Consider the following 13,558-nt stretch of genomic DNA (forward strand, 5'->3'; position numbering starts at 1 on the left):
TCTCTTCTCCTTGGTGCTGGGCGGCTGGATGCATGGGTGTGGTTTGAGGTTGGATTTCACCTTACCTGGCCACTCGCAGTTGGGGGGGGGAAGGAGTCTCAGTACAGAGGCTGCAGGTAACGTTGGGGAGTCCTGGAGGGGTCACCCACGGTGGACACAGACTCTGGAGCGCAGGAGGACCTCGCTGGGACCAGTGGGCCATGCGGATTCGGGCCGTAGGCGTCCGGTGCAGTGGTGGTTCCAGGCATCGGGTTTCTGAAGGCTCAGAGTCTGTCATGGGAGTTTCTTTTGAACTGAGCTGCTGTTCACAGGAGATCCAAAAACAACAGTTGCTGGACAGAATGCAGAGATCTGGGCCTAAATCCATCGTTTTTTAGCTCGCCATGCCATTCCAGTTTGAACCCAGCCATATGCAAAGCAGTCTTGACCCTGTGCCTCATGGGAACAGTCCAGCCCGAACTGCCGAGCCAGGTCCTCCCTGGACTGGAAACAAGCATCCTAGGACCGGTTTCGGAGTTTCACCCCTCTTCAGCCAGGATAGCTTGATTCCAGTGGCATTGAGAGCATGGATTTGCATATGGCCATGTCCGAACTGGGGTGGCGGAGTGAGCTAAAGAATGATGATGGATTAAACCCAGATCCGTTGACTGGGGGTGAGTGCTTGCAATGTTCAACACTCTGTCCATCATCCCCTTGGTTTTGCTTTGTTCGCCCTAAGTTGGCAGGGTATGCCCAGACGTGGGTCCCTTGCTCACTTTTTCACTGGATTCAAGCTAGCCTGGCTGATGACGGCTGATTAGCCAGAAACCGGTCCCAGGATGCTTGTTTCCGGTCCAGGGAAGACATGGCTTGGCAGTTCGGGCTGGACTGTTCCCATGAGGCACAGGGTTAGACTGTATTGCATATGGCCATGTCTGAACTGGGGTGGCGGAGTGAGCTAAAGAATGATGGATTAAACCGAGATCAGTTGACTGGGGGTGAGTTCTTGCAATGTTCAACACTCCGTCCATCATCCCCTTTGGTTTTGCTTTGTGCGCCCTAAGTTGGCAGGGTATGCCCAGACGTGGGTCCCTTGCTCGCTTTGCCACTGGATTCAAGCTAGCCTGGCTGATGACGGCTGATTAGCCAGAAACCGGTCCCAGGATGTTTGTTTCCGGTCCAGGGAAGACGTGGCCTGGCAGTTCCGGCTGGACTGTTCCTATGAGGCACAGGGTCAGACTGATCTGTATATAGCCATGTCTGAACTTGGGTGGCGGAGTGAGCTAAAGAATGATGATGGATTAAACGCAGATCAGTTGACTAGGGGTGAGTGCATGCAATGTTCAACACTCCGTCCATCATCCCCTTTGGTTTTGCTTTGTTCACAGGAGATCCGGTCTTTGTTGAAGGCAGTCAGCCCTCCCAGGGTTCTGGAGGTCGCTGGCTGCAGGGCAAGGCGATTTTGGGTGCAGGATCTCTGGAAACTGCAGACGGGTCGGTAGGGCAGGGGCCAAGTCAGTTCTTCTCTGCAGTCTCCTCTGCTGGACGTCTTCTTTCGTCCTTTTTCGTAGGTTGCGGGAATCTGTCTTCTTGGTTCAGTGCTGCCCCCTAAATACTGTATTTAGGGGGCATTTTCGGGGTCTCGAGGTCAGTAGCCAATAGACTACTGACCTTAGGCTGACTACACCCTTGGTGTGCTCACCCCACGTGGAGGAGTGGGCACAATCCCTTAATCCTGATTGGAGAGTGCCTGCCCTCTGCTAGATGGCAGGCACAGAAGAGTGGGCTTCACCTCGCCTCCCCCACCCGCGGGGTGGGGTTGGCAGAGGTGGGCACACCTTCTGGGCTGTCCTACTTTTTCCCACCTGTCTTCCTGCCGAAAAGGAGGAGAGATGGGAAGAGGGCCTGCTCCTGATAGCAGGAGAGGCTGGGGATCATGTTACAAAGTCAGCAAGACCTTTTTGAGGCTCTCCTGCCAAGGATGGCTCTTCCAGGCTTGGGGGAGGTGTGACCACCTCCACCCAGGAAAGGATTTTTTTTTTCTGAGCTCAGGGAGCGAAGGCTCCCACCCAGTGGTCCAGAAACATGTTTTGTGGTGGAAGGCTGGTGTGTACCAGTCAGGGAACCCACCAGAGGCTGGGTGTTTTTCAGGGGGCATCTCTAAGATGCCCTCTGAGTGCATTGTATAATAAATCCCACACCGTGTGGGTTTATTATGATGAGAAGTTTGCTACCTAGCTACCCAGAATTCAGTAAAGCCATTATGGTGCTGTGGAGTTCGTAATGACAAACTCCCGGACCATATCTTCTTTATGGCTGCGCTTAGAGACCCCTGTGGTTATAACGCGCCATATAAATTAAATAAATAAATAAATGGCTTTACTGCACTTACAATGGTTTAGAATGGATTTAGACACTGTAGGGGTTCATGCTCATGCTACTGTTCCCTCACCTGTGGTCTAGTGTACCCAGCTAGAGGGGTGTCTTACCTATACCATAGCCAGTGGGTTGCAGGCATGGCACACAGTAATGTGACACTCTTCTCCGCACCAAAACACGCAGCCTTCAATGGCAATGTGTGTGTGTTAAGGTACAGGACCTCTAAGGGTGGCACAATATGTGCTGCATCCATGGTACCTTTTACAAGGGACTTACATTTGGCCAGAGAGGTGCCGTTTGGGGGTACAAAGGTTCAGTTTTGGGAAAGAACACAGGCCCTGGGAACCTGATTGGCAGGTACCCAGGACACATCAAGTCAAAGTGCATCAGAAATCTAGCAGAAAGTGTGGGGGGTGGTTCTGCAACTGAAACCCAGCTTCCTACAGTATGCAGGCAGCAAAAAAGGCAAGGTGGTCCAGTAGAGGATTGTTGTACTGCACTACATCACAATGGTCTGTTATTACCTCCTCTTTTTGACAGAGAGCTGATATTGTTGCTGCCCTTTTAGCGCCAAGATGGTGCCAGCACCCCCTACCGGCATAGGAGAGCTATTAAGATTCAGTCTAGCACCTTGGGATGCTCAACAGATGAGAAAGCTATTCATCAGTGCCTAGTAAGGGAATAAGTGCTGTGTAAATATTGTCGCCATACTATGCGCTGCTGGAAAGAGTAGAATGAAAACAATGACAACTGGCAATAGGTTCGGGAAAATAACTGTACATTGCAATGAAGGGCAGAAGGTGAGGCAAAAGAAGGCTATAGACCTCAAAGTACTTGAAGTTATGACTCTTTTTTTATTGTGTCATTCGTCATCCCATCAACTTCACTTTTTACCTATGAAAGGCCTTTGTTTTAGTCACTTGATTGTGAGTCTATCTTTGTACCTTCATATGTGTATAAGAAAAGAGTTGTGGAGGATACATTATAAACATAAAATACAGCCTTGTTTTTTGTTCATGTTTTGCAAATTAAGGTCTGTTTTCTTAATGCTGTGCTATTTATTCACATTAAAATATTAGCGAATGTATACATGATGTGCATAATTTTTATGAGATGCTGTTAAACCACACATTTTATTATCTTTGCACATCATTAATGAACCTTCGCTTGAACTGCAGCTTCTGTTACCATTTTCATACCATGCTTGTAATTTCAGTGTTGCATTCTTATGATGTAGCTAAATAGTTTCCCTTTCTGAATTCAAAGGACAAATATATTTATCTTCATTTTTATACAAACCTTTAATATTCAGTTTTTTATTAATCTTCTAGTCTAATCAGAAAATTAATGCACGTTGGACCACGGAAGAGCAGCTTCTTGCTGTACAAGGTATGTTGAAAGTAATTGATTCCCGAATTACATTTGAAGCGTTTTAGCTCTGCATTGAACATCTATATTAATGTGTATTGTGTTGGTACAGTAGAATAAATGTTCCATTTGTCAGTACTCTGGAAACAGAAAATACTTGTTTCCTATGTCAAATATATTGCAAACAATCCATACAACACAAAATCATTTAGTTGTCATATTTCCAATGTAAAAGTGTGTTGTTTTTTGTTCAGACCTTTTTTTTCTGGCACAGGGTTGTAGGTCCTCTGTCAAAATGGGCAGGTTTACAGTTAAATAGCTGCTGCACAGAGAAACTTAATTAGTGCTGTCAATATAATTAATAAAAAGAAATTCTTGCCATCAGTGCGAGATAGTCAAATAGCCTACAAAATACTTGTCCATTTCTAACATGTCTGTTAGGAGAAGAGGCAAGATATGGACAGGAAACTTGTCTGCTATTTTTTTAATGATTGGTTTGGTTTCATCTATCTCATCTGTATGCCCCTGATTCGATTGCCTTATTCCCTACTCCTCTGTTTGTCCTGTCCAGGAGCAATTCGATTTCAGTGTTTTCACTGGATGCATTTTAACCTTCCACTGCTTACTTGCAGGCATTCTTTTTTTTAGACTTTCGCACTCCATTTGTGTGCTTGTGTTTCCTTGCTCTGTCCCCGTTTTTCTTCTCTTACTGAGCGCTCTCTTCATTTCCTCTCCCCTGCTCCCCATTCCGTCCCCCCATGTTTTTTCCAGTTTAATTGCTATGCCAGAATAGTAAATTAAAAATAGCAGCATGTGTAACACGTGTGCACCAGTGATAATTTCAGATAGGGTTTCGTGTAATAAAAAACTCATTTCAAGATTGCCAATAATCCATACATATGCATGTTAGCACATGCAAATTTGCAAACGGCAAAAAGCATTGAAGAAGCCAATGGCTCGAATGAGCCGAGACCTGTTGACTTTGCCAGGTCTTGTTTATACTGGTGACAGTCAAGTTTGTTTTGATTTGAGTGGTGTGAAAATGTTCAGAATAAAGTCAATGATTGTTTGATAGCGAAAATGGTGAGTCAAACCTGAGTATTCTAAGTCATTATTTTCTTTAAAGCTCAAATTGTTTATTGTCGATATATAAAAGACAGTCAGCAAATCACCACCGTAAAACAAATATAAATCCCCAAAAATGTTACATATTATCTAACCCCAGAAATCCATGGCCTGTGCTATTGCCTCCTTCTCCAAGAGAATCCCCATTTCACCATCATGAATAGGAACAACCATGCCTCCCATTAGCTTCCCATCATTGTAACACCCCCAATATTAACAAACCATAATCCTTAGCGCTACATGGAGTCTTACTCCCGCAAAAAACATGAATGATTGTGTGATTGCGTCGTCCTGCTGCAAAACAATTTTCTTTTCGAGGCATATGAGCTGTAGATTATATGCGTTAGCATAGATCGCCATCTGGTGTTGGGCTCGGATGTTTGCACTTTGTTTTTCTTCGAAGAAGTCTTCCTAGTCACGAGGTAGGTGACTCCTCCTTACGATGATAGTGCACTTGGGCATCGACTCCATCCCCAGATTGTTTTTTTCCACCATCGGATTCGGATGTGTATTGCGCCGCTCCGGTTCGGGATTGTCGTCGAACCTTTTTGACGCGCAATCCTTACCGCTCAACGGTATTGTTTTCGATCACGGTTTCCCTTTCGACGCGCATCGCAAAATCCAACTACTTCGATCGACGCTTTGACGCAGGCCGTGAGGCCTACCCGCCCGACCACGCCAGCAGTCAATGGAACGGACTCCATTTAAGAAATGCCCCAGGTGTGGCTCTAAGTTCCCATACACGGACCTGCACGAGGTCTGTAACCTCTGCCTCTCCCCGGAGCACGAAGAAACAAACTGCGAGGCCTGTCGATCATTCTGAAAGAAGAAAATGATTCGTGACCTTCGGGCTCCACGTCACGAGGTGAGACGCGGCACTAGTCCGGTGCCAGACATCTTCAGAGAAGAGTCGGAATTCCAACCCGGCGAAGAAGAAGAGCACATTTCAGTGTCTCAAGTCGACGACTCCGGCATGGAAGAGGACTCAAACATCACTCCGGCTCAACGAACTGTGAGTAACGAGCCCCAACTGCCCACAAAAACACCAAAGACTCCGGTTACACCTTCGCCTTCGGGCTCAGGATGACACTTTGATACCATTTAGACGCCCTGTCTTCGAGCTCGGCTATGAAACATAAAGACAAGTCTTCCAGCTCGAGATCGAGCCGACCCCATGCAGGTGCCGAACCCACATCTTCGGCACCGAAACACAAGGCTAAGCCTGACGCTCCGCTGTCAGCACCAAAGACATCTTCGGCACCGAAAGATTCCCATAAACCGAAGGCTTCGGAGCCGATACCACTGAAACCAAAAGCATCAAAACCAGTTAAAGAGAAAACTTTGGAACCGAAACCCGCTAAAGAAAAGCCTTCGGGTTCCGAAACAGGGAAAAGACAAGCCTTCAGAACCAAAACATCCCGCACTGAAGAGCACCGAACCTAAAAAGCACGGAAGTCCTCTTAAACCTTCCGAACATAAAAAGACTCAATCCAAAGAACTTCCTCCACAAGAATCTTTGGATCCGAAACAAAAACAGTTGCATATTAACCCAGAAACTGGATAACTTGGAGCAGCACTTCTTAAAAAACTGAAGCTGGACCTCCCTGAAGACAACCGTATACCTCTTAAGAAAAAACACATGGGTACTAACCCCTCTCCCCCTTACAGACCTCCCTCTCCTCCACCTTTTAACCCAAATGTACTAATTTCATCAGCAAACTCACCACCACCACGTTTTTCACCTGTGCCACAGGATGATAATGATGGCGATGGGGATGATAATGAGGACAACATTCCACAGGATTCAGACTCCTGCGATGATTATGATAAGGATCATACTAATGACCCCGCTCTATATCCTTCCAGACCATCGCCACCCGATAACAATATTGGTTTCGCACAGCTTATTAAAAGAGCTGCTCAATACCATATTATGGAATTACATACTGATCCCTTGGACCAGGATTTTTTAGTGGAAACTTTCGCTCCCTCCCAAAAAACCACAAATACTTTGCCCATGCTGAAAGGTATGATAAAACATACCAGCGAGGTATTCAAAGACCCTGTTAGAGCTAGAATACGCCAACATGCTTGACTGCGAATTTCGGGATTCAAACAACAAGTACAATTAGCACTACTTAATCAGCCATTTGATCAGGAACATCCTTTTGGCCCCACAGTCGATTCTTCATTGGAAAAAATGAAAAAAGACACCAAAACTGCTAAATCCATGGGGGTATTACAACTACCCTTTAATAGGGGCTATTTTCATCGCTCCTTTTACAGGGGTGGCTCAAGGACCACTGCCATCAGAAAACACCTCCTCGTCTTATAAAAGCCCTAATCAATCCTCCTCATCCAGAGGATATTTTCGGGGAGGATACAGATAACAATAGAGGAAGAGGCAGAGGTAACTCTACCCGCACTTCCCCTTCCACCAAACAGTGACTTCCCTCCACTAGCCCCCGATCATTCCACTCCTGTCGGTGGACGTCTCTCACAGTTCCTACCTGTCTGGAATTCCATCACAACAGACAGGGTAAGATAAATTATCCAATATGGTTATTACCTGGAACTTACCGCCACTCCACCAAACATTCCTCCCAAACATATGGGAACATCAGAACATCTCACCCTCCTAAATCAAGAAGTTCTCTCCCTGTTACAAAAACGTGCACTAGAACCAGTCCCCTTAGCTCATCAGGGCACGGGGGTTTACTCACTCTATTTTCGGATCCCAAAAAAGCACGGCTCTCTTAGACCAATATTGGACCTCGGACAGCTAAATCTCTACATTCAATCCAATCATTTCCACATGGTCACCCTCCAACAGGTGCTCCCATTGATTTAGCAAGGTGACTTTCTTTCCGCTTTGGATCTAAAGGACGCCTACTTCCACATTCCCATTCACCCCGCTCACAGGAAATATCTCAGGTTCGTGATGGACGGTCAACACTACCAGTTCAAAGTCCTCCCGTTCGGGGTAACCACAGCACCCAGAGTTTTCACCAAGTGTCTAGCAGAAGTTGCAGCTCACTTAAGAAGACAACACATTCACGTGTTTCCTTATCTGGACGATTGGCTCATAAAAGCCAAATCACAACAAAGCTGTGTTCAACACACCCACAAAACAATTCAGTTGCTTCACCGCTGGGGATTCACAGTAAACCTCACCAAATCCCACCTTCAACCATCCAACACACAAGTAGATCTAGGAACTACAATAGACACTTGCAAAGCTCTAGCATACCCCAACCCAGTCAGGATATGCAACATACAAGCTCTAAGATCACAATTTCAACCTCTACACGCATTACCAGCTCGAGTGTTCATGCAATTAATTGGAATGATGGCCTCTTGCATTCTAATAGTCCCTTATGCAAGACTCCAAATGCATCCTATGCAGGAATGCTTGGCACGTCAGTGGAACCAGGCTCAAGGCCAGTTGACAGATCTGGTGTTGGTAAACAGCCGCAACCATCGCTCTCTGCAGTGGTGGAACACACAAAACCTTTCCAAAGGTCAGCAGTTCCTCGACCCGGTTCCACAGATAGTGCTAACAGCAGACGCATCGCTCACCGGCTGGGGAGCTCATCTACCAAATCATACCATTGAGGGCCTGTGGACTTCACAACAAAAACAGTTCCACATAAACCACCTGGAACTTCTGGCAATTTTTCTAGCATTAAAAGTCTTTCAAGTCCATCTATTATACAAAGCTGTCCTAGTCCGTACAGACAACATGAAAGCAATATACTATATACAAAAGCAAGGAGATACACACTCCCTACAGCTCTCGCGTCTAGTTCAAAGCATATGGAGATGGGTCATTCCTCAAAAGATAAATCTCCTTGCGGAACACCTTCCAGGAATAGACAATCAGATTGCAGATCTGCTCAGTCGTCAGCGACAACAGATCCACGAATGAGAGTCACATCCTCAAGTTCTCCTTCCATTCTTTCAAATGTGGGGCTGCCCAGAAATAGATCTGTTCGGCACACACCAAAACGCAAAATGCCCAAACTTCGCGTCCAGGTATTCACACCCATTATCCAAAAGCAATGCGCTATGGATGAACTGGTCCGGAACATTTGCTTACGCTTTTCTGCCTCAACTCCAACAGCATTCACTTAAAATGATCCTGGTCGCTCCCACATGGGCTCGACAACCGTGGTTCATAACCCTGTTGGAACTATCTGTAGTTCCTCATCAAAAACTACACCTCTCACCCAAGCTTCTCACTCAGAACCATGGAGAGATAAGACATCCAGATCCCAATTAAAGCAACTTGCGATCTGGCACCTGAGATCATAGAGTTTGGCTACCTTAATCTCCTGCCAGACTGTATGAACATCATTAAAGAGTCTAGACGTCCTACCACAAGAGCATGCTACGTGGAAACAATTTGTAGTTTACTGTACAAACAATCAAATCAATCCACTTGATGCTTCTATTCAAAACCTCATTTGCTATCGCTTACACCTACAACGCTGTAACTTGGCATACACATCTATACGATTGCATCTCACTGCAATAGCCACTTATCTACAAAACAGACAACACTTGTCTTTGTTTAGAGTGCCTGCTATCAAAGCTTTTATGGAAGGACTCAAAAGAATCATCCCCCCTAGAGTTCCACCCTCTCCAGTTTGGAACCTTAATATTGTCCTTACAAGACTCATGGGTCCACTGTTTGAACCTATACACAAATGTGAACTACAGTTCCTCACTTGGAAGTTAGCCTTCCTTATAGCCATCACATCTCTTAGAAGAGTTGGTGAGCTCCAGGCACTAACCATACAAGAACCATTTTTGGTCAGCACAACAAAGTGGTTCTTAGGAATAATCCAAAATATTTACCTAAAGTTGTTTCTGCCTTTTACCTCAATCAGTCTGTTGAACTGCCAGTGTTTTTCCATCAACTAGACTCAGTGGCAGAACGTGCTTTTCACACACTAGATGTTAAAAGAGCAATACTTTATTACATTGAACGATCAAAATCTGTTAGAAAAACCAAACAACTCTTTGTTGCTTTTTCACCACCACATAATGGCAATCCTATTTCAAAAACTGATATTGCACGATGGATAGTTAAAGGCATCCAACTATGCTACATCAAAGCTAAACGCACATCAACTATTCCCCCTAGAGCGCATTCTACACGCAAGCTAGGGGCTTCTATGGCATTCTTAGGGAATATACCCTTAGATGACATCTGCAAAGCTGCAACTTGGTCTACACCTCACACATTCACAAAACACTACTGTGTAGATGTGCATGTAAAACAACAAGCTAGTGTGGACCAGGCTGTCTTAAGAACACTTTTTCAAACTACTGCAACAGATACAGGTCAGCCACTGCTGGGAAGATAACTGCTGTATAGTCTATGCTAGCGCATATTATCTACAGCTCATATGGCTCGAACGGAAAATGCTTCTTACCCAGTATGCATCTGTTCTTGACATGTAGAACTGTATATTCATATGCATCCACCCGCCTCACCAGGTACCTTTATCTGCTGCAGTATTATCTTACTTAGATACAACACACGTGGACATCCTTTTCTATTCTTACTAACTCCATCATCACCCTTTATGGCGGAAACAATCTGGGGATTTAGTCGATGCCCATGCGCACCATCATCGTAAGGGGGAGTCACCTACCTCGTGACTAGGAAGACTTCTTCGAAGAAAAACAAGGTGCAAACATCCGAGCCCAACACCAGATGGCGATCTATCCTAATGCATATGAATCTACAGCTCTACATGCCAAGAACAGATGCATACTGGGTAAGTAGCATTTTCCTTCTCCCTGGTAATGCACTTTTAATATTCCAGGGTCGTAGAATGTGGATTTTAGATTAAGTAGGCTGATTTAGAAACCTGGTGAGCTTGTAGCTGATTGACTACTTGCTAAAGTATTCAGACAGCAAAGTCATCTAAAGGGTTTTGCTATCAGAAAGCACTTTACAACCAAACCCCTTGATTCTGATGTTGCTGGAAACTAGCTTGGAGTTCCCCCGAGGGAGATACGGATGCCAGGGTATTGATAAGGCCTTAGAGAAATTTTAATTACACTGGTGAAATGTAAGTAATTCATGAATTTTGAAAATTCTGCATGTTGGACTTGGTTCTTTCTGCAGTCATCCCTAAACTTTTTGTCTTTGTCCGCCATTTGGTTCCTGCAGCCTGTCTCTCGGTCACATGACTTGGTGTAGCTGACAGTTGGGCTTTGTTTATTCTCCATAGACCAACACACACAATGGGGAGTCTGGGTGTGACTTGGTTGGGTCATCACTGGCAGGATGGGTGGTAAGAGCTGGGCCCTGCCCCACTTACCCTTTAATAGGCTGTGAGCTATCTCCACACTAAGGGCTGCATACCACATCTAGTTAGTCTGGAACCAAGACGAGAAAGGTAGGGCATCTGTGCCCTTCAAAGGCATGCCTCTAGAAGTTTTTCCCCACTTCTAAGGTGCAACTGTATATAAATACTGGACCTCAGACACCAACTCTTCAGTACAGTTCTGGACCTGTGGATACTCTGGCAGGAAGAAGGACTGTTGTGCTGTTACAAGGACTGCCACTCTGCTGGACCTCTACTCTAAAGGAACCGCTGCCCTGCTCTGCTGACCTGCTGCCCTCTTGCTTGGGGAAGAAGAAATGGACCTTCAACTTCATCTTGAACCACGGACTCCAGAGTGACTCCAAGGGCTAGTCTGCTGGCCTACTGATCGGATTCTCCGGGATATTAAAGGCTCTTCAACTTCCGGAACCAACCCATGGACCCAGCTACAGCGAGTTCCTGACTCCCAAGTGCTGCCTTTCAGGTCCTGGACCCTAGGTGTGGCTCATGGGTGCTGAAATCAAGCTTTTGACTCTAGGCGACTATAAACTGGCCAGTTCGCACCAAGACCTCGTTTCTCTCTCTGCAAATCAGGGCTAAGCACCATCAGCCCAATTCTTCGTTCAGCAGCATCGACCTCTAGCGGGGACAGCCACAGAGAAGCTCCAGCAACGCTCGCCCGTGATGCAAGCTGGCTCCTTGTGCTTCGCCGACAGCATCCTGCGATGCTCTCCTTGCTCCTCGTGGCCCAATGCAAACGTGACTCTTGGCACGAGCTTGAGAAGATAAACCTTCAGTGGGATTAACCTGGGACTGCATCCGACCAGCGCTCCATTGTGGTCATCCTAAACTTTTGAATTTGACCCGGCTCAGTGCAACCAGATAACAGTTGGCGCTTCATGATTTTAGGCAGTATTTTTCACTTCCTTCTTCAAAAATTCATAACTCTAGTTCTACTGATTGGATGCTTGTTGTTTCGGTCTTGTATAATTCATTAGATTCAGCTCCATTGTTCTAACCTGGTGTGGAATCTTTTTTGTGTGGTGTTTTCACTGTATTAGTGTTCGAAGTGTTGCACAAATACTTTACTCATTGCCGCTAAGTTCAACCTGACTGCTCTGTGCCAAGCTACCGGGGGTTGAGCACAGGTTAATTTGGGGTCTGCTTGTGACTTACCCTGATTAATGTTGTGGTTGCTGCTTGACCATCTCCTACACCCCAGGCAACCAGTAACCCAATTTCTCATACTGCATTACAAATATTGCATATTTCTTTCACCTGTGAGACTAATTTATGCTAAAAATATATCGTCCAGTTACATTTCCAGCCCAAACCAGTCTCCTATTGGAATCTCAGGAGAGTGTTTTACTTGAAATGCACATTTGCATAAAAAAATCACAAGACGCCAGCAAACCACAATTGGTTTTCCATGTTTAATTTCACAAACAAATTATGGTATTGTGTTAAATATTGTGGTAAAAAATGACGGTATTTCCCTCACCTTTAACATAAATGTCTCATGGAGTGAAATTCCACAGGAGTTTTCACACATGCAGTATAGAATAATATCAGGAATCTTTTCCACACTGGCATGTTCATCATCCATTCCAGCCCCTTTTCCTCACACACGTTTCAGCAGAGTTTAGCAACAACTTGTTTTTACAGTGCTGGCGAAAACACCTGCTTACATCAGAATTGCATCAAAAACCATAATAAGGCCCCAAGGGCCAGACGTACGAAGCATTTTTCAGTTCGCAAACTGTCCAGTTTTGCAAATCTGGTCGTTTGCGACCTGAAAAAAGCATTTTTAAATGTAGAAAGCCCTACTTGCGATTTTGTACGGTATTACCGAATCTCAAATTGGGTTTGCAAGTCGCTATTAGGAAGGGGCGTACCAAGGGCATCCCTTCCTAATAGCGAGTTGTACTGGTATGTAGGAATGTTTTGCAACCGGTAATTCCGTCGCAAAACATTCACGGTTACTACCAACTTTAAATTGGTGGTAACCCATTTGCAAAAGGGAAGGAGTACCCAAGGGAACCCTTCCCCTTCGTTAATGTGGGCGCCAACATTTTTTAAGAGGAGGCTGTGCGCCCACGGACCACTGTCTACTCTTAAAAATTGAAAAGGAAACTTTTAATTTTGCTTTTGTAAATGGATTTTTCTTTCAGGAAAGTGGGGTGCATTTAAAAAAAAAAAACTGCTTTACTTAAAAAGCAGTCCCAGACATGGTGCTGACGCCAGCAAACCACCATCCCTGTGAGTACTAGCCATTCCCAATGGGTCGCAAATTGCGACCTACCTCATGAATATTCATGGGGTAGGTCGTTTGTGACCCACTGGGAATCACAGAAAGTGTTCAA

General features: G+C 45.4%; 1 protein-coding gene across 1 annotated transcript in view; it reads left to right on the forward strand.

Moving 5' to 3' along the window:
- Positions 1–13,558, forward strand: part of RCOR3 (REST corepressor 3) — a 372,673-nt gene that overhangs the window by 305,586 nt on the left and 53,529 nt on the right. Inside the window, exon 13 of the mRNA XM_085612842.1 lies at positions 3,690–3,747. Within this exon, the coding sequence (XP_085468968.1) occupies positions 3,690–3,747 (58 nt within the window). The remainder of the gene's footprint in view (positions 1–3,689; positions 3,748–13,558) is intronic.

Source organism: Triturus cristatus, chromosome 6 (genome assembly GCF_964204655.1).
Source record: "Triturus cristatus chromosome 6, aTriCri1.1, whole genome shotgun sequence".
Classification (NCBI taxonomy): domain Eukaryota; kingdom Metazoa; phylum Chordata; class Amphibia; order Caudata; family Salamandridae; genus Triturus; species Triturus cristatus.